The sequence below is a fragment of the Thunnus albacares genome, chromosome 11 (assembly GCF_914725855.1).
Source record: "Thunnus albacares chromosome 11, fThuAlb1.1, whole genome shotgun sequence".
In the NCBI taxonomy this organism is placed as follows: Eukaryota; Metazoa; Chordata; class Actinopteri; order Scombriformes; family Scombridae; genus Thunnus; species Thunnus albacares.
In genome coordinates, this window is record NC_058116.1 from 14,761,570 (window position 1) to 14,786,661 (window position 25,092).

The 25,092-nt window shown below is 37.4% G+C and overlaps 3 protein-coding genes across 6 annotated transcripts in view; all 3 read left to right on the forward strand.

The window, feature by feature from the left end:
* The window catches only part of LOC122992131 (disintegrin and metalloproteinase domain-containing protein 23), a 31,181-nt gene extending 28,253 nt beyond the window's left edge, over positions 1 to 2,928 (forward strand). For all 4 annotated transcript variants that reach the window (XM_044365747.1, XM_044365746.1, XM_044365745.1 and 1 more), the window contains one exon: positions 1,117 to 2,928. In XM_044365747.1, the coding sequence (XP_044221682.1) occupies positions 1,117 to 1,162 (46 nt within the window). In that variant the 3' untranslated portion in view covers positions 1,163 to 2,928. The remainder of the gene's footprint in view (positions 1 to 1,116) is intronic.
* A 3,900-nt stretch (positions 2,929 to 6,828) lies between these two features.
* LOC122992584 (protein FAM237A-like) lies at positions 6,829 to 12,187 on the forward strand. The gene is made up of 2 exons (XM_044366435.1): positions 6,829 to 8,469; positions 11,598 to 12,187. The coding sequence occupies exons 1-2, from the start codon at positions 8,085 to 8,087 to the stop codon at positions 11,711 to 11,713; spliced, it is 501 nt and encodes a 166-aa protein (XP_044222370.1). The 5' UTR covers positions 6,829 to 8,084; the 3' UTR covers positions 11,714 to 12,187.
* Positions 12,188 to 14,360: 2,173 nt separating this feature from the next.
* Positions 14,361 to 20,508, forward strand: LOC122992186 (caspase-8-like). The gene is made up of 11 exons (XM_044365867.1): positions 14,361 to 14,632; positions 15,772 to 16,051; positions 16,211 to 16,316; positions 16,639 to 16,774; positions 17,141 to 17,214; positions 17,346 to 17,394; positions 17,870 to 17,968; positions 18,123 to 18,229; positions 18,363 to 18,483; positions 18,596 to 19,112; positions 19,773 to 20,508. Exons 2-11 carry the CDS (start codon positions 15,780 to 15,782, stop codon positions 19,933 to 19,935), a joined length of 1,644 nt encoding a protein of 547 aa, XP_044221802.1. The 5' UTR covers positions 14,361 to 14,632; positions 15,772 to 15,779; the 3' UTR covers positions 19,936 to 20,508.
* Positions 20,509 to 25,092: the final 4,584 nt, after the last annotated feature.

Genomic DNA, 25,092 nt, shown 5'->3' on the forward strand with positions numbered 1-25,092 from the left:
AGGGTTGTCGTGCTCTCATCGCTTCCATGATCTTTTTCCCAATCCGTTACTGTTTGAGGGTGAGACTTTAAATGGAGTGGTGAGAGAGAGAGAAGCCAGGACCGTTTTTGTTTGCCGCAGCCTTTGTGCCATGGCTGGCCACACCCACCTGGATGGCCAGGCTCCGCCCTAGAGCAGAGCAGGACTCTCGGACCCGCCCACACCAGCTGCCATTGCTGCCTGCTTCACAGACCTGGTACAGACACGGCGCATTGCACTGCATGAACCACGCACAGCAATAGTGCCACCTTCAACTGGCCTACTATTGGAACAGGTGCATGACAGAGTGATAGAAGCCCCACAACAAGCCACAGTACGGGGAGGTTATGCATCACTCCTGTTGTTGTATTTGTTGTTGTCCCACTGTTGTGGTAGTATTTATCGTTGCTGCTGCTGCTGCTGTGGTTGTTGTTGATGTGGTTGTCTCCTCTTTCCCTCCTCTATAGAGTATATTGTATGTTAGCTCTCTCCTCCCAGATGAATATGTTTTGAGTGGAACTAATGTCTTTCCCATCAAAACTGGTAATGAGACATGTCTCCTACACTTCACCTTGTAAACTGATGTTGCACGCACAAGCCAGTTGGCAGTTGTCTGCAAGCAGGCAACAGGGGATATTTACATTCACAGACCTTCAAAATTCATATTCTGGTATCAGCTTTTGTGAAAGTAAAAGTTTGTTCTTTTGCTTAATGAACCTGGTGACAGTTTTCATTGATGTCACCTGACACTGGTCTTCAGTATGGTCTTGTAATAAAAAGAAAAACAAGTTTACCATACTGTGCATCATCATATACTGAGATATGAAGGTTTGTGAATATAAATACCCCTGTCTGCCTCTTTGCAGACCAGGCTGTACTGGCCAACATGGACCAACCTTTCCTCACTCACACATCTTCAGCATTTTGATCTTGAAATCCTCAAAAATGAAAAATTTTCATTTGCCAGAACTGTTTACTCGTGAGTCGACTATTGTAAACTGAAGAGATGAGTGCGGTTGCTTGTCCAGGTTGCACTTGTCATGTTTACAGATGTGCTAATAGCTGACGCTGACACGTGTTTCTTGTCTCCCTCATAAGAAATGTGAAGAAACGGCGATACGACCCCAACGCCACAGCCATTTAACCCAAGGAGAGATGGTAATCAGAGATGGACTCCTTCAAGGCTTCCTTTAGTGGGCTACCTGACAGCTGGACTGCACTTATTGCTGCTGATCTTTGGCATTAGATTTACTTGAAAAAGACATAGAGGACATTTTAACAAATTCCATCGTAGTGACATTAGAAATGCAGCCTTTTCAAACTCCACTTCACCCATGTAACGCCCACCCCCACCCTGATCTCTAGAATGACAGAGCTCCTCTTCCATTCTTTAGTGCCAGTGCACAGGCGTTCAGGCGGAATCCACACCACTCTCTCACCTGGCATGATTATCCGCACAAAGCGTGCTGCTTGCTGGCCCCTCTGGCATGAAGAGCCCTCCCCGCAGGGCTCTGCATGGCTACGAAAGCTATGAATATACTGCAAAAAAAAAACATATAAAGAGAAAAAAAATGCAACGCAGGGAATAACCTCATTAAAAAGCAAACTCTGTGGAAAACGTTTTTATAGATGATTACGAAGCATAAAAAAGGCTTCATGTGAGGACCCGTAAGGGCAGTGCAGACCACATAGTGAATGCACACACACAGGTTGCAAAATTGTACATAAGAGAGGAGTTCAGGTTTGGAATTTAACAGCATATTTTACAAGGACATCAATTGCTTTTGTTTTTTATCTAAGCATGTTGTATAGCGGGTGTTTTTGGCAATGTTATTGAAAAAACTGAAATTGTGATTCGGGCCAAAATCGTAACCGCACGCTGCACAGACTGCGAAGGTTACGCAGCTGTGGTGTCGAGGAGAAGCATGTCAGTTCTAGAGGGATTCAGACTGAGATCAGGACAATTCAACGTCACAATATTGCCCCAACCCCCCCCCCCGCCCCCACCCCGCAGTGTTTTCAACAGTGACTCAAAAGCCAAAGAACCAATCACCCTGAACATATGGATGTTGTTGCACACAGAGCACTTTCCCCTCTGTCTGCAGCCAGTGGTGCCTCTCCTACTGCTGAGGGCATGAAGTCTGTCCATGCAGGCGCTCACCTGTCCAGCCAGGTCTCACTTAACAGTCCTCATCAACACCCACTATACCCAGCTTAGCCTTTTGCTCTCATAAACTCTTAGTAGAAGTCAAGTTCAGCTCTACTGGTAACGCTGCATGCAATCACTATAGTGGGCTTATAATTCTATATGGGAGCCCCCAAAAATCCGCAAGAAAAATATGCTACAAAAGATAGGTGCATGTCAACAACAAAACATTTAACTTTTATTTACTATGCAAAGAGAGATATTGCACAAAAGTATGGGTAATAATGATATCAACATAGACATGGAATTACAGAAACCTCCGCTAATCAGCTAAACTTTTGTATTTGGCCACTCCCACGTCTCGTTTCATTTCGCTTCAACGTACTCAAACTACGAATGGACAAATATAAAAAAGAACTGGATTAATATTTACAACGAAAAGCGAGAGAGCACCTTTTCTTTTACATTTGTGGAACTGAAAATCATTTTTGTGTGTTTTTTCATCCAATCGATCTGATATTTTTAATCACACACATGCACACAAATACACAAACACACACACTGTATGGTGCCTGTACATATTGAGGCCTGAACAGTTTCCTTGTGCAGGGCTATTATTTCCAGTCCAGCTGATAGTTGGTGTGTTCCAGGTGCTGCCATAGCACTGGCATTGTTGTAATCCTCCATGTTACTCATCGTCTGGTGTCCCTCTCTCACTGCATCATGTACAGTTGGACCGATGAATAAACTACAGACAAATTTTATCAGAGCGTCTCTGTCTCTTTCACTATCAAATTCTCACTTTACTTTATTTATCCTGTGAAGCATAACTGCTATATGACAAATATGACAGCATTTCAGTGTAGCTGACTTTCTGATTAACTCTTTACTTTTTGCATTTGCTCTGCTAAGACAAGCATAAAGCTACATCTTTATGAATTAGTATAGACAATACTTATATATTTCACTTTTGCATATATCACTTCACATATATTGTCCACAGATTTATTCAGTGTTATTCGTTAGAAGCCTTTTATTCTTTCAGGGTATTATTGACTATTCGTTCTTTTCAAATAGGCAAGTTATTTTTTTAAGTACAGAAAATATGTTCGTCTAATCTATATAGATTAGATTAGAAGAGGGTATCTGTTCTTTCTTGAATTCAATTTTTCTGTTTTCAAAACAGGACCTGTCTGTTACAACTAAACTAATTTAACATTTGGCAAAACAATCTCACCATTAGGTCCATTCGGTAGCTGAATTTATTCTGACCTTGTGGTGACTGTTTTGTCAGCTGCTGTTTCCAAAGTCAAAAATTAACTTTCAATCTTGACTTTTTTCTCTCAGCTGTATAGAAGTGGGAATTATGGGATAATGGAAAAATCTAAAATGTAGTGTACCAGTAGCACAAGTAGACAAGAGTTGTATAGTCAACAAAACACAGCAACATGTCAGCTAATATTAGCCACCATAAGCTACTGGTCACACCAGAACAAGTGCACTGAACTGAGTCACATTGTGTTTTATTGCATGTAAATTAAACCTTTATTTGTAAAAGGAAGAATGTGTTATTTCTTATTCAAAAATGACTTAAGTCTCACTTTAAGATAACATGGATAAAGGTCCTTAAAAGTGTTGTGGACATTTAAAATGTCATATCAACTAAACTCTGTCTGCTGAGGAAGATCATATGTTACAATTGAAAGCTTAAGAACAGTTATCAAGCTCAATTAACTTTTTGTCACAGAATTTAAAATGTTTGTAAACAACAGAAAAAAAGAAAAATACATTTTTGCCTAAAAACATCTTACTACTCAGTAATTCAATCTTTTAAAATAGGTGCAACATTTATGGTCCTATAGATTCAAAGTTTAGCTCAGAAGTTCTCAGATCCTTCACTTAAGTAAAATTACTAATACCACAACGTGAAAATACTCCAAAAGTCCAGCTTTCAAAATCATACTTAAGTAAAAGTGCAGAAGTATTATCAGCTAAATGTACTTAAAGTATTCAAATTAAACAAATGTTCTAGAGAAAATTGGCCCCTGCCACTGATATATAAATTATATTATAAGTTAATACTGATGCGTCAATGCGCAAGTAGCATTTTACTGTTTGCAGGGTCGAGGTGGAACTAGTTTTAAATATTTCATATAGCCTACAGTTCGGTGGTTAAGTCCAGTGGTTCCCTACCTGTGGCTCAGTGTATTTTATAAACATATTTTTTATGTAAAATCTTGATCTTAAGCATAATTAGCAACTATAGCTGACAGACAACAAAAGTCCTGATTGGTGAAGGAACTACGTGACATCACCTTTTCCTGAGCTAAAAGAAAGAAGAGCATTGACACACAGAAATCTCTCATGTCAATTAACCAAAACTCTTCTAACTTTGGCAGAAAACTGTGTGTTCATAGGACCATATCATTAAGAAGATGGTTGAGAAAACTCAGTTTTGCTGATCTCTTACAGTTTCAGTAAGAAGATTTCACACTCTATCCAGGGGGACTCCAGTAAAGCATACTAAATCACATCGAGAATTAATTGGTGGAATTAATTAACCCTTAACACTCCACAAATCAATATAAATATTTTTATAGGCCTATTAAACAATGGATTAAAGGGCTATAACATGAAGATGGTCTCTCTCTAACAAAACCACAGTGAATCAACCTACTCTGCAGCTCTGCAGGGTCAGGCTTTCAGTCTGTTTCAGATAACTATCTTGATTTTCACCCCTGCAGCTCTGCTCTCACCAGCATTGTTTATGCAGCAGGCAGCTGTTTTCAGCAGTGATAATCAGCACACTAGCTGCCTGAAACCAAACATCAGACAGTTATCAACCAGCTGGTGAACATAGTGGAGCATTTAGCAGATAAAGAGACACATATTTCCCTCAGGAGTTGGGGGAGAGAAAGAGCTAAAAGGGGAGTGAATATTGGACTTACATTCATCAGGTCGTCTAAACATTCTGCTGAATGTGTTTCCATTACTTTTATATAACTGTTCCAACCATTTATCAATTGTTTATGCATATAATTTTAGCTTTTTCAATTGTTTAAAAGGTGGATACATTATTGTTTGAGTTTTTGAGGTTTTTATGTCATTCTGTAGCTTCATATTAGTGTTCCATATGTATTCAAATCTGAAAATTCAAATTTTGATCAAGGTACGTATGTTTTAGCATCAAAATGCCATTTTTCCAAGCCCTTCAAAAAACTTTTTTCCATGTAACCTGATGTAGGTTTCTGCATGATGATGTTGCTACATATAAACTGATATAAACCCCCTAGCCCCCCTAGCCAGTAGCCACAGAGACAGACTGAGCACTCACTGTTGCTGCTGCTCAAAGTTTTAAAAATGAACTCTGAGCTCTTCTCCCACCAGTAAATGGTTCAGGATCAGAGCAGAATCCCGTGTGACTCACAGGTGTTATTCCTCCCGGCTCTCTCCTCCAGAGCTCACGACACTCAGCAGTTGTCTGTCCCTCCGCTCCATTTATGCATTTATGCATTTATAAACATCTCATGCACTCAGACTCAGCACTGAAACATTGCTCATAGTATATCTGGACATTTTTTCATGCTCTAACATACAGCGAGCGAGTATGTTAGGAAGACACTGTGAGTGGACTGTGTGTGTGTGTCAGGGCATCAGTGATAAATAAGTGGCTACTTTTTGTTAAAAGTTTTAACTGTTTCAACTGTTTATTCATTACTTTAACATAACTATTTGAGCTGTTTATCCATTACTTTTATATTTGAACAGTTTATCAATTATTTTTAGCTAAGTGTTGCTCTGCTCACTTGCTAACTGGTTTTCATGCACTCTCAATTGCAACATGTGGTGTTAGTCATTCTCTTGAATGAGCAATAATATTAGGACTTTTCAATACAATGCACTCCAGTACACACACACACACACACACACACACATATATAAACACTGATCTATATGACGTTGATCAGTGTGTGGAGAAAAAATCTCTGTACACGTCTTAGAAATGTTCTTCCCTCATAGTGCAAAACTAAAATTATTTCTCATTTAATAATAATAATTTGTTCTTTCCAGCCTCTCTTCCTGTCTAGAAGCACCGTAACATTACATTTAAGTTTATAATTTAGGCCTTGCAATGGAAATTGTCATAAAGTCTACTTTTTTGCATCATCAGAAGAATGAGTAACTGAGTAACAATCCCACCCAGTACATTTAGTGTTGGCCTCTCACTGTGAAAATAATTACATTTGAGATCAGATATGCATGTGACATTTCAGTAAAAGCATAGATGTAACTCGTGCACCACTCTCTGAAACACTATTCATCACTGTGCTTGTTTTTACAGATAGAAGACCCTCCCCAGTTTCTGAGGTGGGATTGCATGTGCTGGCTTTTTATCTTGAACTGGAAACGTTTGTCCTGTGTACACATACATACATATACATTGAGCACTATATATACTACATTGCATTAAAGCTCTGAATGAAGATTCTCTAATCCAATAAAACACAGATGTCAATGTAGGATACATTATGATCACAAAATGATTTATTTTCTTTATTTGCACCACAAACAATCTGGTTTTCTTAATGCAAAGAAGTCAAAAGTCTTTTGATCATACAAAAAATTCACTGCCAGAGGACTGATTTGATGTCATCCAGCACAATGATCAGTCTGGGACATGTTAGAAACAATCAATTAATTGTTTACAATTCATTTCTTATGTACATTTTCAAGCACTTCTAAAATGTGAGACCTTGCTGCTTTTCCTTGACTTTCATTATAGTACATTGAATATCTTTAGATTTTACTGTTGTTTGGACTAAAACAGCTATTTGAAGATGTCAACTTGGGCTCCAAGGACTCTTCACTAAGTTCCAACATTTAATTGAGCAAAAAATGAATCAAGAAAAACATTAATTGATAATTAAATTAATTGTTAGTTGCAGCCCAACAGACGTTTAAATTTAATTGAGACTGACTTAAAAATATGAACCTATCCTTTAATCAAGTGGACCACTCATATGGCTAGTTTGTCTCTGTAGTATCAATAATATTAACGTAAAATACAGCAGAGTTTTCATCTGTGAAAAGTAGAAATCTGGTTTCTTAAATTTTATTATTTTTGAAAAGTATGATTGCAGGGAAGCTCTCACTATTGATCAGTTATGAGCTGGAAGAGCCAGCTAGGAGCTATTTTCTCCTGATGACCAGACTGATCAGTGTTTGCTGGACAAACCTTTACAGCACAATAATAAAAAATAATTTGTACCCTTTCAAGGGACAATTCACTTGCGTACATTGCACTTTTTGTACAATGCAGGTTCATTATTCTAATGTTATTCTGATAAGAGCTGCATTTTTTTTTTCTTAAGATAAGGCTGCATATATTATTGAAAAAAACATGATTGATATACGTGACAAGCGGTGGGCTAACACTGCCTGCAAAGGAGGGAGGCACTGACGTCAATTAAGACCCAACATATACTTACCAAACTCCAATCAACACTATAGTCTTGGTAGTCGGCCCAGCTTTAGTGGTAAGTAGTCTTTTATTGGAAGATATTCTAGTTGTATTGCATTTTGATTACGTTTATAGTATTATTTAAATTTAGGCCTATATTATGGGTTTTTTTTCTGGTAAGTAACTGTTACTTATCAGGACTATATGCCACTATTCAGTGTAATATTTATTTATTAGCCAGCAATAAGACTTACACAGACTGACATATTAGTTTGCAGATGTAGCCTGGAATGCAATCTAGGTAACATCAAGCAGTTAAATTGCAAAGAAAATGTTTTGAGAGGTGTTTTCAGTGTGTTTACTAAGCTGCTAAATGAGCTAAATAATCAAATGTAGCTTAATCAACTTGTTAATTGAACTTAATTGATGATTCAGTAGTAGAAACAGCTTAAATGTGGTATGTTTTGCCCTGTGCAGATGGTCCCGCGGCTTCTGAACATACCTGCGGCCACAGTGTTTGTGCTGAGCTGCATGTGTGCCGCGCCGCTGCAGGGCCAGAAGCCAGGCCAGGTGGACCCGCTGACGGCCCACCGGGCGAACCCGCAGTGCTGGGACTCCTCCTCGGCTCTGCTGCTCGAGATGCGCTCCCCGAGGATCGCTGACACAGTGCCCGCCTTCTGGGACCTGATGGTGTTTCTAAGGTCTTCAGACAACAACAAACACACGGAGCTGTTCTGGGACCTGGCCCGGCTCTTCTGGGACATTTACGTGGACTGCGTGCTGTCCAGGAGTCACGGCCTAGGGAGGAGACACATCACCGCGGTACACTCCCTCATCACTGACAGTAAGAGTCCAACACACGCACGCACACACACACGCACGCACACACACACACGCAGTTAGGAGAGGCTCATGTAAATGTGGGAATATCGCATTGCTGTCTATGTTTCTCTCCTTATTTTATTTGTAATTTGTAATTCAGACGTTTTATGAACTTTTCCAGTAGTTAAAACACAAATAATTAATCCGTTTTTGGTCGGTAGGCTACAGTGGTGAAGTAATTAAGCACATTTACTCAAGAACTGTTCTTAAGTACAAATTAGAAGCACTACACTTGAGTATTTCCATTGTATGCTACTCTATACTCTTTTACTTTTGACAGCTATTATTACTAGCTATGCACAGATGAAGGTTTTACATTAAAAACTTGTGATTAGTTCATACATCAGTAATAATAATTCAATAATATGATATACTGTATAATATTATAATATTCACCAGAGCCATTCTGCTGCATGCTGAGAATACTTTTACTTTTACTTTACATTGTACTAGAACATTTTTTTTGATAATATTTCTGGTACTGAAGGATCTGGAAACTTCCACCACTGGTAGCAGAGAAGACTGGAAGACTGGTCAGATTGGATCCAACTATCCAACTATAATCTTTAAATACACAATTTATCAATTACTTTTATAAATTACTTATCAATTACCTTTTTATAAAACATTTTTCAGCATATAGTGACATATTGTCTGACATCTTAAGAGTAAATGTAAAAAGACAAAGAGTGACTAAGTGACAACAGTCACTAACACTAGCCAACAACTAAATCTGTTCTCTAATCTAATTTCTTCTAAAGGTTTGTTTAAGTAATATTAACAGTCAGAGGGAATAGTTTAATTAAATAACTGTTAATAATTATCCAGTATCCTAAAGGTCAAAATCAACTGGTTTGGTTTTCTTTAATATTTACACACAACCTGAATCTTTAATTGCAGCATTTCAAATTCTATCCTACACAACATATGAAATTCACCCACTTAATTTATTTTTTATTTTTTGCCGCATTTATTGTAATAAAAGTGGCGCAAAACATCAGATATGTCATTATGTAATGATAGAATATATATATCTACAGTATAAACATATATTTTCTTAAATATATATATTTTAGTAGAAGAACTCAAGTCAGTAATTGTGTACAGCCATTAAAAACTTTTAAATGATGTCTTTTGTGCTCTCAAATCACAAATTCAGCCTTGCTCTCATCTCTGCTGCAAATATCATGAAGCAAAACTAATCGACCAGCATCAACCAGCTTCACACCAACCCCAGGTCTTTGCTTTTGTATGAGTAGTAGTCTATCTATCTACTGATGACAGCAACAAGGCCTCTGAAAATGTTGGGGTCAAAGGCCAGGTCTGATGAAACGCTGCTTCAGGTCCCTCTCTGAAGTTTAGTTTAGTTTAGTTTAGTTTAGTTTAGTTTAGTTTAGTTTAGTTTAGTTTAGTTTAGTTTAGTTTAGTTTAGTTTAGTTTAGTTTAGTAGTCTATTTAACAGCAGTCATGCATGACACAACTGTTGGGCCAGAGTTAGTTGTACAGCTGATATTAAAAACAATACAGTACAATACAAACAATTAAAGACAATACAATTAGCAAACTTTACAAACAATACATCACATATAAAAAATCATATAAAATATACATTACATATTGTCTGCATTGGAAAACATTTGGTTCCTTAAAAAGGTTTAGATCAGTGATCACATGACTGGTTTGTCTTGAGCCATGTTTTAAATGTTGTTTTAAAATACTGAAGCTTGTGTATTCTCTGATACGGGCAGGGAGTCTCTGAGTTTCATTTATCTGCTGCTCTGACTGAAAATGCTGATTGTCTGAAAGCAGTTTTCCTAAATTTGGTACCAAATAATGCATGAGTAGAGAAATTGAACTTTGACAGTTTGGTTAAAAGAACTTGATTGGACGTATCAAAAACCTTTTTAAAATCAAGGAAAACAGCATCAACAACACCTCCCCTATCACGGCTGGATTTAATTTGTTCAATAAAATAGCAATTTGCTGTCTCTGTGGAATGATGTTATCGAATCCAAACTGCAGAATATGCAGTGGGAAATGGTTTAGATGGGCTAATTTGGTCACAAATTAGTCTTTCAATTACTTTAGAGATAACTGCGAGAAAACACAGTCAAAAACATCTTTGGTCTTCAAGCTTTTAAACTGACTCAAGATTTTGATTATGGAGGACTCTGACACTTCAGAAATGTTAAAAACAGGGAGATTATAATTTAATGGTATAGTGACCTTACTTCATAAAACAAAATCTCATGCCAGATCTTGAACTGAATCTATAAAATAATTACTAAACACAGAAGAAATCAGGACTTTGTCTTGAGTTAAAATCTCCTAAACTTGTAATCCAAACCCTTTACCTCCTTTGTTTCTGTCTTTCTTTAGAACTCTATTGATGTTTTTCCACGTTTGCCTGCTGTTCCCTTTAGCATAATTTATAAGATCAATAAAGCAATTTGCTTTTTTCTTTCTCAATTCGTTTACAACTTTATCATGTAGATGCTGAGTGTGGTTTTCAAGGTGTGGTCCCTCCGTTTCATTAAATTCCACAGTTGTTCATTTAACCAGGATGAGCTCTGCTTCTTTCGGGAATGTGTGACGTTTTTTTTTTTTTTACTGAATTCACCTTTAACCTCATTACTGTTGCCAAAGCTGCTTTAAGAGGGCTGAAGAAAGAGACAAAATTAAAAAGGTGAAGAATCTGGGACGCCACATTGCATAGATGAACCCTGTGGAGCTGCTTTGGGCTCATCAAGGAATTAAGTATCACCTCATTCATTCTACAGATTGTACAACTCATCCCACAGCAGGACTGGCACTTTCCTCGACTACAGTCCTTTCATGAATATTTTATCTGTGTTTTAGTTCAATTTTGAATCAATAAAGAGAGCTGGGGGCACAATACTGCATTAAGAAGTTAACAATATACAGTATGATGCCCAAAGGTTTTTGTAGATGTGGCTGAATGTATAAATGTTGTTGTACCATAAATGCTGTACCATGCTTAGCCTTTGTGCGTGTGTGTGTGTGTGTGTGTGTGTGTGTGTGTGTGTGTGTGTGTGTGTGTGTGTGTGTGTGTGTGTGTCCTCCACACAGAGTCCTTCAAGTTCAACAGCTCGGGGGCATATCTGTGGGCGTGGCTCAGCGTCAGAGTGAGACGCAGCGGTCACATCAAGACCCTGAAGACCAAACCAAAACCAAACACTCACTAACACAAATAATCAGTGACACTCTGTTGTTGATAGACTTTATTCATGATTTACTTCCCAACTAAAAAAAAACAGACTATTTCACTGTAATCATTGCTACAAGAACATGGAGGATATGTGTTGTTGCCAATAGTGAGTTTTATTGACATTGTCATGAACATATGTTATTGTTTGTGTGTATGTGTGTGTGTGGCATCAGTATAATATCTGTAAAGCACAATGAGGTGATGATAAATGAAAACACCATGCAGAGTGCAGGCCTCATCTGACTGCATCATTTTATTTTATTTAACTCTGTATCAGGACAAGTGTATTATTACACTTTCAAAGAAAAGAAGCAGTGTGTTTAATTCTTTCCCCTACGAGAGGTAAAGGACCAGTGTGTAAGATTTAGGGGGATCTATTGGCAGAAATGGAAAATAATATTCATAAGAATGTTGTTATTAGTGTGTAATTGTTTTTGTTACCTTAGAATGACCCCTTAATATCTACAGAGGGAGCAGGTCCTCTTCCACAGAGCCCACCATGTTTCTACAGTAGCCCAGAATGGACAAACCAAGCACTGGCTTTAGAGAGGGCCTTTTGAGTTTTTCAGTTGGTTTCAATTTTCTGTTTCACCACTAGATGCCACTAAATCCTACACACTGGTCCTTTAACTATTAATGTTGCATAAAGAGCTAGTTTGTTGTGCTTACCTGCACATTAATACACCTTGTACACAAATTTAAAATGATGATTTAACATTTGAACTATGTTTGATTTGCCTTTATGTTTGATTATGACATAAACCTGCACGCCAAGCCATGTTTTTGTAGCCATAATCATATATTACTGTGATGATGTTTGGACAATTCTTGTCAAAATCATTGTGTTTGTGTGTTTGTTCGTTAGTTAATTTTAAGTACAATGAATTAATGTATCATGGCTGTAAATTGTATTTCCTTGACTATTCAATACACCATCTGCCAGCAGATTTCTGAAAAAATAAATAAAGTGAATGAGCAGCCTGACTATGACGTAGATTTTTGGCTTGTTTTGGGGTTGATATGTGGCACAGTTTTGGCCCACAAACCAAATGTTGGTATTAAAATTTAACCAAAACCCACACAAGGTCAGACTATTATTTAATTTATATTACAGTAAGAGAAAGAAAATAAATCACATTCATTCATTTACAAGTCTAGTTTGATTTCATAATAATTGTCTAATAATTTCCTAATACCTTTCCCAAACATTTTCCTGTAATGTGATATTAATTACAGGTCAAATAAAGATAATGTTCATTCACTGATTCTAATTATTGGCTGTGTAACCACAAGAGACTTTTAGTCAGAGCACAGTGGATCAGCTGAACATAAAAAATGTGAAAGTTGTTTACAGGCAGCATAAAGTTCAACATTTAGCAAGAATTAAGTTTCCAAAAATAAATGAATAATGACATACATGTATTTACTTGAGTTTAAATGGAGAATTTCCTTCAACAGCTGCTTCTCTCTCCTTTTTAGGCCAAAATGTGTTCCAGACAGCCTTGTTCTTTCCAGGAAACTTCTAGGAAATGATGACCTGTAATACGCCTTATTTTGCAATAGGTGGCAATAACAAAATAATCTTAAAACCACACTACATGTAGTACCATATGTTAGTTCAGCACAATATTTGATTCAACTTGTCAATCATCGCCAGTTATCAATTTGGTAAAATAACACAATTAATGAACATATCAATAAGTATTAGTGAGAAGTGTCTTTTATTTGAGTTAAAATAGTTAAAATGAATTACATTTTGTCTGGCAGCCAGGAGTTAGAAATCTTATCTGAACCAAATTTGACCTCAGTGTTGAACAGAACATTTCATTTTCATTTTTGATTTTGAGTAACTTACAGTTATAAAAATTACATAATAATCATACTTGAACTGTCATGACCTCAGTTCTGTCATGATTAGAGGAACAGGCGGAACCAAAAGCAGAGACTGCAGGCTGATCAAGGCTGATTAATTAAAAAGTTCTTTATTTTGGGACTGTGCAGGCAAAAACAAAAAGCTGGCTGAGCTGAGCAAAACTGAACACAGGACAAGACTGAAGAAACTGAACAGACTGAAATGTAGAAGCAAAACTGAAACAGACTGCAAACAGAGCAGACTGAACAAACAGAACAGAGGATCCAACAAAACTGAAACCAAGACTAAAATACAACCTGAACTAGTAAAACGACAAGGCAGGCTGGGAGCTGATTGGCTGAGGGAAACACAGGGAGCAGGGCAAAGCTGAAGGGACTGATGCAGTGCAGGTGTGGAGGGAAAAACCGAGCAAAAAGAAAACCAAAACCTTGAAAACACAATACCTCTTAATCACAAACCAGCACACATTAACCCGTCAAAGAACATACATTAATATAAAATGAAAACAAAAACAAAACCATGAGTCTATGACAAGTTCAAGCACACATCAGGCTGTTTGCCTAGACCACATATTGAACATCGTGATTCAAACAAAGCTCATTGCACCCATTTGGATTATTAAGCTGCTTTTATGGAATGCTGGTTTTAACTTTATGTTACCAATAAATCTGTAAACCTAGAGGTTATTTCCAAAATGACGTGTGCGATTTATTCTCCAGTCAGGATACGTTTCAATCTTTGATTAACATCCAAATATGGGCATATGCGTCAAACAGGTCCGATGCACATCTCTGGTTCACAGGTCGCACCCTCTCCTTAACTTTTCTTTCAATTTCTACTTCCTTGTTTGTGGATTTGTTTTGACATGAACCGCAATCTCTGTGTCTCTGTGAAGTTCGTATTTTTGGATATAAAACAACACATGTCAGTACTCTGCAGCTTGCAGTAAATCGAGTATGTTGAAGTTAACAACAAGTATTCTTTTCAGTCGGACCTGCTGAAAACCTGATCGTCTCTGAACAGGTAGGATTGCGCAAGTCATGTTTAGTTTAAGTATAAAAATCTGTTGAAATGGTCAAATCAATCAGAAAATCAGTGACTGTGGGGCAGCTGTAGTGTGTTGAAGTGATCATGTGATGGCAGGTCAGACTGTTATATATTAAATAGCGCCTGCTGTTGTGATTATCTTTAATAAGCAGGGGCGGATTTCATGATTAGGAGGCCCAAGGCAAACTCTGTCTCCCTTTATTTTCAACTTTTCTCTAACTAAATGTTGGTATTGGCAATTGTAGAGAAAGTACTCAAAACGTTTTTCTAAAGTAAAACTACTAATAAAGCACAGTAAAAACACTGTAAAAGTCATACATTCAAATTTTTACATAAAGTGAAGAGTGAAAGAGAGGAATTATTAGCACAATGTAGGCCTACTTAAATTTACTAACATCTTTTCAAGCTGGAGCTTTTAATTCTGATATAATGCTGGATAGTTTAATCAATAATAATGTATCATATTTTAATTGTTATATTTTGTGAGTAAAATCTGAATCTGTAGCATAACCAGTAACATTTATCTGTCAGGTAAATGTAACAGTAAAATGTTTTCCTCTTAAGTAGAAATATACAGTCACATTTTTTTAAAAGTGCTTTGGGGCCTTTTGTACATTATTGAGGGTACAATGAGTTAGAATAGTAACATAATTCAATACTTTTCATATGTAAACATCATAATAAATCTATAGCTGTTTTGGGCCCCAGGCCTACCTTTACTAATGGTAAAGTCCACCCCGACAATAAGACTTTATTTTTGTCCTTTTATGAGATTTTTTTTCCTTTGTAGGCTCTAAAACGATTTTCTTATCAACTGTAACTCATTGACATGTTCTCTTTCACACACATATAGAGGCACTAACCATTATTAAACCAGCTGCAACATGTAGAGAAATTGGTTAAGGGATTAAAAAAAAAAAAAAAATCACACAAGCATCTACAGAATGTCATCCAGTTTTATTGACATTGTTATGTCACCATGTTTTTGGAAGAGGGTATATACATATAATGAGCTATGAAGGGCTCGGAAACAGAGGAATTATCTACTTCACAGTGCACTCTCAAATTTAAATTTTTCACTAATGAAAAACTAAATATCTGTATCTCACTTTTAGTGCAGGAAATGGATTTCCAGAAGCTGCTATTAGATGCAGGCAAGGCCCTTAGTAAGGACGAGGTAAAAGCTTTAGCATTTCTTTGCACTGACCTCTTGGGACGAAGCACAACCTCAGTGGAGTTGGCCAGCGACATCTTCTCCCGTTTGACAGATCAAGACCGCCTATCACCTGAGCAACCACATCTGCTGACCGAGCTTCTCCTGATAATCCAACGCACCCGTCTGGTCCGTGACCTCGGTCTCAATGTATCAACCAAGAGCCTTATCTCTCCTTACAGGTGGGCTGCCCACCTTATTAAGCATGACTTAGTTCACAGAAAATACATATAAATGCAGCCATTTACCATTAAATGTAGAGTAAATGAATCTATGTCCAATCTGGGATCAGACCTCCTGGAAACACTGAAAATCTGTTTTGTATTTATCTGTAATTCCAGGAAGCTGCTTTACGACCTTTCAGAGGACATTACTGATGAAGACTTAAAACAGGTGAAGTTCTTGTTGAACAAACAGCTCCCGCGCAGAAAACTGGATGAAAATGTTGTAAGTGTTTCTTCAGAATTTCAATGTTTGTAGTTTGCAGTGAAAACAGAAGTTGACATGCCATGAAAATCATGTAGAAGTTCATCTTCTGAAGCCAGAGAAGAGTTAGATGCTGCAGTTTCTGTCCTTTATATACATATCACACATACAAATTGTATTTTATGATAGTATTACGATGTCATACTATGTTTAATATTCTTAAAAAAGAAGTTAATTATATCACCTAAATGTGGAATCTGCTAGCTTCTGCTGCATAAAGTCAATTGTTATTATTTTTTAAGTGCCTCATGCTAAAATTAAGTGTAATTTGCTAATTTTTCAGACTACACTGGAAGTCTTCCAGGAAATGGAGCACAAGGACCTCATCAACAGCACTAATTTAAGTGTACTGAAGAACATAATCGAGTCTGTCTGTCCCATATTGAAAGAAAAGATCAACCGGTTTGAAGAAGTGCAGGGTAAGCTACAGAAACTTTACACTGAACCACCAGGAGCAGAGCAGGTTGAAGCAGGAAGAGCGGAAACAGAGATTAAACTGTGCAGACGGGGAGTGGTGATCACTTGACAGGGCCTGCAAGATGTACAGTACACTCACACACACACATACACACTCACACTCACACTCACACTCACACTCACACACAGACTTGAGGGTAGGGAGGCAAGGACTAGGGTAGATGGTGTAAGCTGAGGATGACAATGCTGTAATATTTTTTGTCTTTCTTATAATTAAGATTTCATTTCCATGCAATTTTAATATTTTCTGATGAATCTGTCTGTAAATCACTTAACTTTTGTTTTATTATTATCATTTTAAACTACAGAGAGGTTCAGCGGCCCTATAGCCCAAGAGACGGGTGAACCGATGTCTGTGTCATATCCTTCTGAACAAAACCAAGTATGTTCTTTGATATTGTGTTGAATTCCTCTGAGTTACTGACACTTTATTCTTCTTTTATTCTTTATTCTTTTTACTACAGTCAATCTAATATATGTTTGTTTTGTTCTGTTTTTATTTTTTTTTATCAGGTCCCTCAATCTTTCAATAGTGAAAGTACTGCTTCAGGTGAAATACCAGGTACTGTAGCGAATACTCTGTATACCTGGTCATATCTCTGTATCTGGTTAATTTGAGGGCTTTTAGTCCTTTACACTGGCTACGTGCTTAGAAAAATGTTGCTTATTTTGATGACAAAGTCACGACTTGACTCATCCATCCAATGACTCACCCATTTTATGACTTATCTTTATGACAGTAATCATTTTGTAAAAATGGGTTCATTTTTATATTATAATAATTAAAACATCTAGAATTGTAAAACTATAAAAATGCTACACTGATGCACATGTTAACACACTCACACTGAACACACTGATGTTGTATTTTTAAACATTTTATGGAGAACTATGATCCTAATACACGTTTTCCTTCTTTTCTGAAGAATTTCAGCTGTTGGCAATTCTTTGGGTTGGTTGTTTTACAACTGGAACATATGTTTAAGTACAGTACAGTGGATGTATTTCTTCTGAACCCTCTTTTATCACTTTCTTAGATCTTACAAATGTGGTACATGGTGGAGATGACTGTGAGGACCTGTCACATGGACTGAGAGAATTAAGCACCAGAACAAGCAACTACGACTCCTCAGAAGGTCATTATAAGTATTTTCTGTGGTAATCTATGAGTTAAATGAAATAACAGAACTTAAAAGAAACTGTAAATATTCAAATATAATTTTTTGGACTTCATCTTTGCCTAAAATCATTGCCCCTCCACCTTCCACCCTGTGATTATCTGTCCCATAGCGAGAAGTGATGCTATAGAAATATCGCTGTCTCAAGAAGACAAGACTTCCACTAAACCGAAGACCTTTCACCACATACAGTTTCAGACTGCAAACACAAACAATGAGGTGTCTGATTATTTCTTTTTTTATTTTACATAATTACATGTATTATCTAGCAAACGATGTACATGATGCATAAAGCACATTACACATTACAATCTGTTTTCATTTGCTCCGGGTCATTGATTTATCTCTGTAGGATTTGGGAACGTATCGAATGAATTCAGCAAAGAGAGGTATCTGCTTGATAATAAACAACTACAACTTCTCTAAATCCAAAGTGGCTCTCAGAATGCGGGAGGGGACCATAATTGATGAAAGTAAGTTTGACTAATTCTGATCATAAAGGAAAACAGTATTCAAGCCCTACTCCATGTGTGGACATACTGCAGCATATTTGCATGTATTTACACGTATCTGCGTCTCTTCCAGGAAATCTGAATGCTGTGTTTGAGTGGCTGGGCTTTGAGGTAGAGATACGGAGAGACTGTAAGAGGGAGGACATGCTGTCTGTTATCCAGGATCTTGCCAGAAGAAACCATAGTCAGATGGACTGCCTGGTATGCTGCGTTCTTAGCCATGGTCTGGAACAAAGTGTGTATGGCGTGGATGGCCTCACCGTCGAACTCAAGGAGCTGATGGAACCTTTCAATGGATCTCGGTGCTCCTCCTTGGTTACAAAACCTAAGCTGTTTTTCATCCAGGCCTGCCAGGGCACCCAAGAGCAGGCAGCTGTCTACATTGAGTCTGATGGCCCTACGGCCCAGAGATCGAACCAACAACCTTCTCTAACCATAAGGCAACCAGAACCTAAAATTTCCATCCCATGTAATGCAGATTTCCTGCTGGGAGTGGCCACTGTTCCGTCTTTTGTCTCGTTTAGAGAGAGGAAGCATGGCACGTGGTTCATTCAGTCATTGTGCCAAAACCTTGTTCGTATGGTGCCCAGGTAACACAAACAAAATATCAGCTATAAGATGATGTGGATTTTAGTCAGTGGTAGAAAGTAAATTAATTAATTTACTCTAGTACTGCACTTCAATACAATTTTGGGGTGCTTGCACTTTATATAGCATTTTCATTTTATGCTACTTTATACATCTACTCCTCTACATTTCAGAGGGAAATAATGCACTTTTTTCTTCACTACATTAATTCAACAGATCGAGTTGATCAGTTTATTAAATGTGATGCATTGTTACAGATTAAACTACCCAACAGTATATGACGTAATTAAATTTAGCTCGAACTCAACCAACTACAATATTAAAGTACAGCTCACATATCAATTATACATTAATGATAATGATCCAATAATATAATAATGTAACACTGACAGGGACCATTCTGCATAATGAGTATTTTTGCTTTTTATATCTTAAGCACATTTTGTTGCAAATACTTCTTTACTTAAGTTAAATTTTCTGATAAGTATTTTTATCATGTGGTATTGTTACTTTTACCTAACCAAATTATTTGAATACTTCCACCTAAAATTTTAGTTACTTCAATTATATATGATACATTTGGATCAGAGAATAATTAATTATAACTATAGTTAGTAGCTTTTTAGTTCACCATCTCACACAATGTGTTTTATTTTTCCCAGTGGGTCCGACATTGTGTCTGTCCTGACAAAAGTGAATGCAGACGTTAGCCAGAGGACTGATATCACCGGTGAAAAAAAGCAGATGCCTCAGCCAGCCTTCACACTCAGGAACAAAGTGGTCTTTCCGATCCCCAGCGCCCCTCCTCCCAGCCTGCAGCCCTGAAAACATTCACCTGCCACCTGTTTGATCGACCTGAACAACAGATGATCCCTGAGTGACCTGAAGTGTTGCAATCTTTCATTCATTGTTTACAATTTGTTGTTATAAAGCATTAATCAAATGTGTTTTGCAATATTTTTATGATGACACCTGAGCTAGCTCCATTTGCTGATGAAGACTGTGATATCTGGTTGAAAACTCACAAAAGGCTTATAAGTGGAGCTTGAGTTAAGATGACTTTGTCACAAAATGATTTTATTGCTTCGTGTAAGTCTGTTATACCTGCCTGATCACTTCCTCCACACCAGCATTACCAAAATTGATCTGCTGATCATGCACATTAAGTTTGATGTAACATTTGAAACATCCAGCTCATTATTTTTTCTATTTAATCTTCTATACTCCTACTTTATACTTGGATATTGATTCCTGGTACCACCAGCACAATAGCTTTTATATCCTCCGAATGTTATTGCATTATTTTAATTCAGTCATTTAATGTCACTGTATAGGTACGGCTGTCACAAAAACAGCTCAAGAAATAAATTTTCTGTCAATCAAACAATAAACTCTTACAAAGCACCGTTGAGAAAATTTGAACTTTATTCATTTATAACTTGCTGAATCTTCAATGCAGCTGTTCTGTGTGAGTACGCTGAATTAACCATAATGCCACAAATTTGCATGAAAGTTAAAAATGTGGATCTATTAATATGTTGCTAGTGCTAGTTAATTGATAGAAAAGAAATCTTCAGCATCCATGATAACTAACTGAAGTCCTTTATTAAGCAAAAACGACAAATATTTGCTGTTTTTAGTTCCTCAAATGTGAGGATTTCATTGTTTTACATAATTGTCAATAATATCTTTGGCTTTTGAACTGTTGTTAAGACATGACAAGCAATGTGAAGGTGTTACCTCTGACTCAGAACTTTTGATCTGCATTAACTCACTCACTCTTATTATCTACAATACCCATAATGAAATACCATGCAGTGTCGGGGTTAAGTATACACACCACTACAAAGTGTCAGATAGACCAGTCCCACCACAGAAAGCAGGAAGTATGTCAGCGTGAAGAAGAGAGGAAAGCAACTTTCATTAAATGAAATCTCCATCTTGAAATATAACATACAATAGGTGCCTAGCAGCTAAAGCCTGGCCGAGCCTACTAAAGGTAAACCTTGAATGCCAATATAATGTGGCAGAGGACCCAGCAAGCAAACAGCCAGTGGGAGGGGATTGGGAATGAAACAAACAAACAAACAAAGGTAAAATAACAGTAGAAAACAGTGGCTGTCCTGGTGCTTTGCAAAGGTACACAAACTCCCGTAGCACAATAATGCAGGAGGAGGGAGGGGGACTTCCAGTGTACAGCAATATCTCCGGGTCTCTACAGCCACAGCAGCTTGTTGGTGGTCACACCCCTGTCCAAACACCGAAGGCAGCACATGTTCACATAAAGCTTGCCCCCGAGATGCTGTGTTTGTACCACTGAGGTACTGTGGAGAGTGCTACGGTCCAAAACTAACTTTTTTTTTTTAGCAAGTTTTATCTGTAGAATGTTATATTCTAGAAATGAATGACTATTTATATTTTTAAAATGGGATAACAGAACCCATGTTGCTTGTGTTTTTTATGTCTTTATTAACACAACCAACTACTGTTATTTCTATCAATAAATAATATTGTATTTGTAAGAGACAGTTTTCATTTTGAATTTTATAGACTGTTGGAAGAAAAACATGTGCTCATTCACATAACTGTGATTTTATATGCTCTGTTGTCCACTTTAGTTCAGCTGTTAGGGTAAACTATATCTCATGGTTTTCTGTCCCAACAAGTACACTTTCACTGCAATTTACTAGGAAAAGGGCAAAAAACAGTCATAGCAGGGAAAACACATCCTGAGGAGCTGAGAACTGTCAGGTACTGTTCCCCCTGTGTTCAACATGAAAGGAAGCTCACACATCTGTCAAATTCACACTGCTGACTTGTTTCCCCACAAAAGGTAAGTCCTGTGATTTTCACCCTGATGTCCCCAGATTTATCCATCATAGCAGGGGGAACACATCCTGGCAGCTGGGAATGTTACTGTCAGATTATGTTTCTGTTTGCGGTCTGACTCTGTGTCCCTAGCTGCCATTTTCCACCGGTCCTTCAGAGGCCTTCAGACTTTTCTCCCTATTTGTTTGGACTGGACTGAGTGTGAGAAATGTTTAAAATTAGTGATATTATTTATGTATAACTGTTCTGTTTCTTCTGTGAAGGAGAGGGTGGGTTCTGGAAGGTCTTTATTTTATTTGCGATGGAGAAATTATAAATGAACTAAAAAAAAATTGACAATCCCTTTGTGTATCCTCCATATCTCCAGAGACAAAAATGTTCACAACCTCTGGTTGTTATATCCCAATTAGTGTCATGACCTCTATTATCTTAAGTATACTTTTGACCACAAATTTAGGTGCCATAAAGGAAAAGGTTAACACATATTTATTGTTTCAGAGGGAAAACATTCATTAATGTTTGTACACAGAAAAATTCTAGTAATGCACAACAGGCTTTCAGTACTGTACTTAAACTTGCAGTGTTACGGTGTATCGGCAGTTACATGCAAAATGTAGCAAATGAAAATATAACCTAAGATATTTGATGTGGATAATAAAGGTAGAAGGAAAAAAATATTTTTTGAATTACTAGTAAGTAAATTACTAATAAGTGTTCTTTAAAAATGGCTCTTGACAATGGCTCATTGTCACATGTGCAAAAGATCAGTATGCAAGGAGCGTACTGATGTGGTCTATAACAAAACATTCAGCAGTTGCAGTTCTGAAGGGAAGTATTTTTCAACATAGGAAATGTCATGATATCCTATGTGAGAAGGCTATGAGGGGCAACAACTGCATGCTAGCATTTTAAATATATCATTGTGTATCACACTTGTAAACCATGTAAAAATTGCAGTGTAAGAAAACAGTCATGTCTGCATTTATCTTGTTTAGGGTGACACAGAAGTGGTATAAATTGACATACTGTGATGATGTATCACTTTTGTTACATTATGAAGTTCAAGGGCCCCTACTGACATGCATTTTTGGCAGGATGTTGCGACTTAAAGTGATGTTGCGACAAAAAGGAATTTTGTAGTGCTAAAGACATGGTAACACTTTATAATACAGCCTGCGTTTTACGGTGTAACTTCCCATCACTTACCATGTAATTTCCCGGAACTTACAGTGCAACTTCCTCGTATGAATCCGTACATATAAAATACCTTCCGGTTCTTACTGGTACTTAAATGTAGGAACAGTGGAAGAAAACAAAACAACGAGAAACACGGGAGTAACAATTGGGGTTTTAAAGTTGTGGTGAAGTGATGAACTTCTCCCACTAAAGTGGCGACGTAGAACATAAGAACAAAGTACCTGAAAATTGTTTTTTTGTTGTTGTTGTTGGTCTGTTACAGTTACAATTTAAACATAGTTTCCTGTTTTGTTCGTGTTGGGTTTTTTTTACTAAAATTAATCATTTTATAACCACATTTTGATAGATTAGTTAAGATAGTTATTGTTATTTTTTCATCCTCGGATGACAATACAAGCCTTTCATAGCTGTGCAAAGGAGAGAGGTAAGTTTGCTTGTTATGAGCTGATGCAGTGCTGGACCAACATGGCTGCTAGGAGCTAATTTTCAAAAGTATAGACCCATTTCTCGACTTGCTCTATTCAAATTCATACAATGAGGTGGAAGACATAAGCATAATAAATCTCTTGAGTGTGGGTGAAGCTTGCCTGTCAAACACACATGAATAAAAAAATGATTGTCATAACTGCCACGAGCAAAAACATTTGATTTTAGTACACATATACACATGTAACGTACTGATTCATACAAGGAAGTTACACCATAAGTTCCGGGAAGTTACATGGCAAATGTTGTTGTTGTTTTGTTTTCTTCCGCTGTGCCTACATTTAAGTACCAGTAAGAACTGGAAGGTATTTTATATGTACGGATTCATACGAGGAAGTTACACCGTAAGTTCCGGGAAATTACATGGGAAGTGATGGGAAGTTACACTGTAAAACGCGGGCTGTATTATAAAGTGTTACCAAAGTTTATTGAAATAAAAGAACAATCCAGAACAATGTCTCTCTCTCTGTGACTGATAACTCAAATCCACTTTCTGTTTGACTCAGGTGTGTGTGTGTGTGTGTGTGTGTGTGTGTGTGTGTGTGTGTGTAAATTTGTCTACTAGGACAAACTTCCTTAACTGATTGTAAACTTAATGAACACTTTACCACAACTGTACCTGTGTAAAGAACATGTAGGTCTAATAAAACACAATTTCAGTGTGTGTGTGTGTGTGTGTGTGAGTTTATGTACGTATATACACAAGCACACCTCTCTCACCTGATGTCATCGCACCCACCTGCTTGAATCTGTGACATGCATCAACACAGTCTGGTGACTGGACTGTTACACCAGTTTTGTCTACATTCCATATGTCAGTGCCGTCAAAGTTGTCTTTCTCAATGATCTGCCCAAGGCTCTTGAAGAAGCGTTTCACATTTTTGTGGTTAAACCTTTTTGGTAAGGCTGGGTTTCGCTTCATAAAGACTGTGAACCAGTCAGACCCTGCCATCAGCCTCTCATCCCATGTTTGTGGTGTTTGACGTTATATAGTACTACCAGTTGATATGCAAACTTTCTGACCTAAAAGAAAGTGGAATAGGAAACCTGAATACATAAACATAAAAAGTTTTTCAATTTGTCTGGCACCTACAGTAGTATTCAATTCTACTCTGGTCTCCAGTGGCTAACCTGTCATATGCTTACTTGGAGTCCGTCTATAATACAGGTCTGCCGCCTGAAACAAATAGTCAGCCAACACTTCCTCCTGCACCTCAGAGAAAACTTTGTTGCTGCTTTAGTAACCTTCACTGAGAAGGTCACTAGACCCCTGGTCTCTCAGCTTCTGCGGTGTCTCACAGTATCTGCTCAGTGTAACATGGCAGATCCCATCTGCCTTCGCAACTGATCTGACTGACTTGCCCTTCTTTGTGACTCCATCAGATGCTTTTTTAAAAACATTGGCAGGCACACATCTGTCAGTCTTTCTTTTCCACTGCCGAGGTATTCTGTAAAATGATTAAAATCAAG

What these genes read in the sequence shown, in the direction of transcription:
- LOC122992186 (XM_044365867.1), top strand. Translation starts at nt 15,780, where the DNA reads ATGGATTTCCAGAAGCTGCTATTAGATGCAGGCAAGGCCCTTAGTAAG. An exon ending in AGCCTTATCTCTCCTTACAG is followed by an intron (nt 16,052 to 16,210) that starts GTGGGCTGCCCA and finishes CTGTAATTCCAG; the next exon opens with GAAGCTGCTTTACGACCTTT. An exon ending in GGGGACCATAATTGATGAAA is followed by an intron (nt 18,484 to 18,595) that starts GTAAGTTTGACT and finishes CGTCTCTTCCAG; the next exon opens with GAAATCTGAATGCTGTGTTT.
- LOC122992584 (XM_044366435.1), top strand. Translation starts at nt 8,085, where the DNA reads ATGTTTTGCCCTGTGCAGATGGTCCCGCGGCTTCTGAACATACCTGCG. An exon ending in ACACTCCCTCATCACTGACA is followed by an intron (nt 8,470 to 11,597) that starts GTAAGAGTCCAA and finishes TCCTCCACACAG; the next exon opens with AGTCCTTCAAGTTCAACAGC.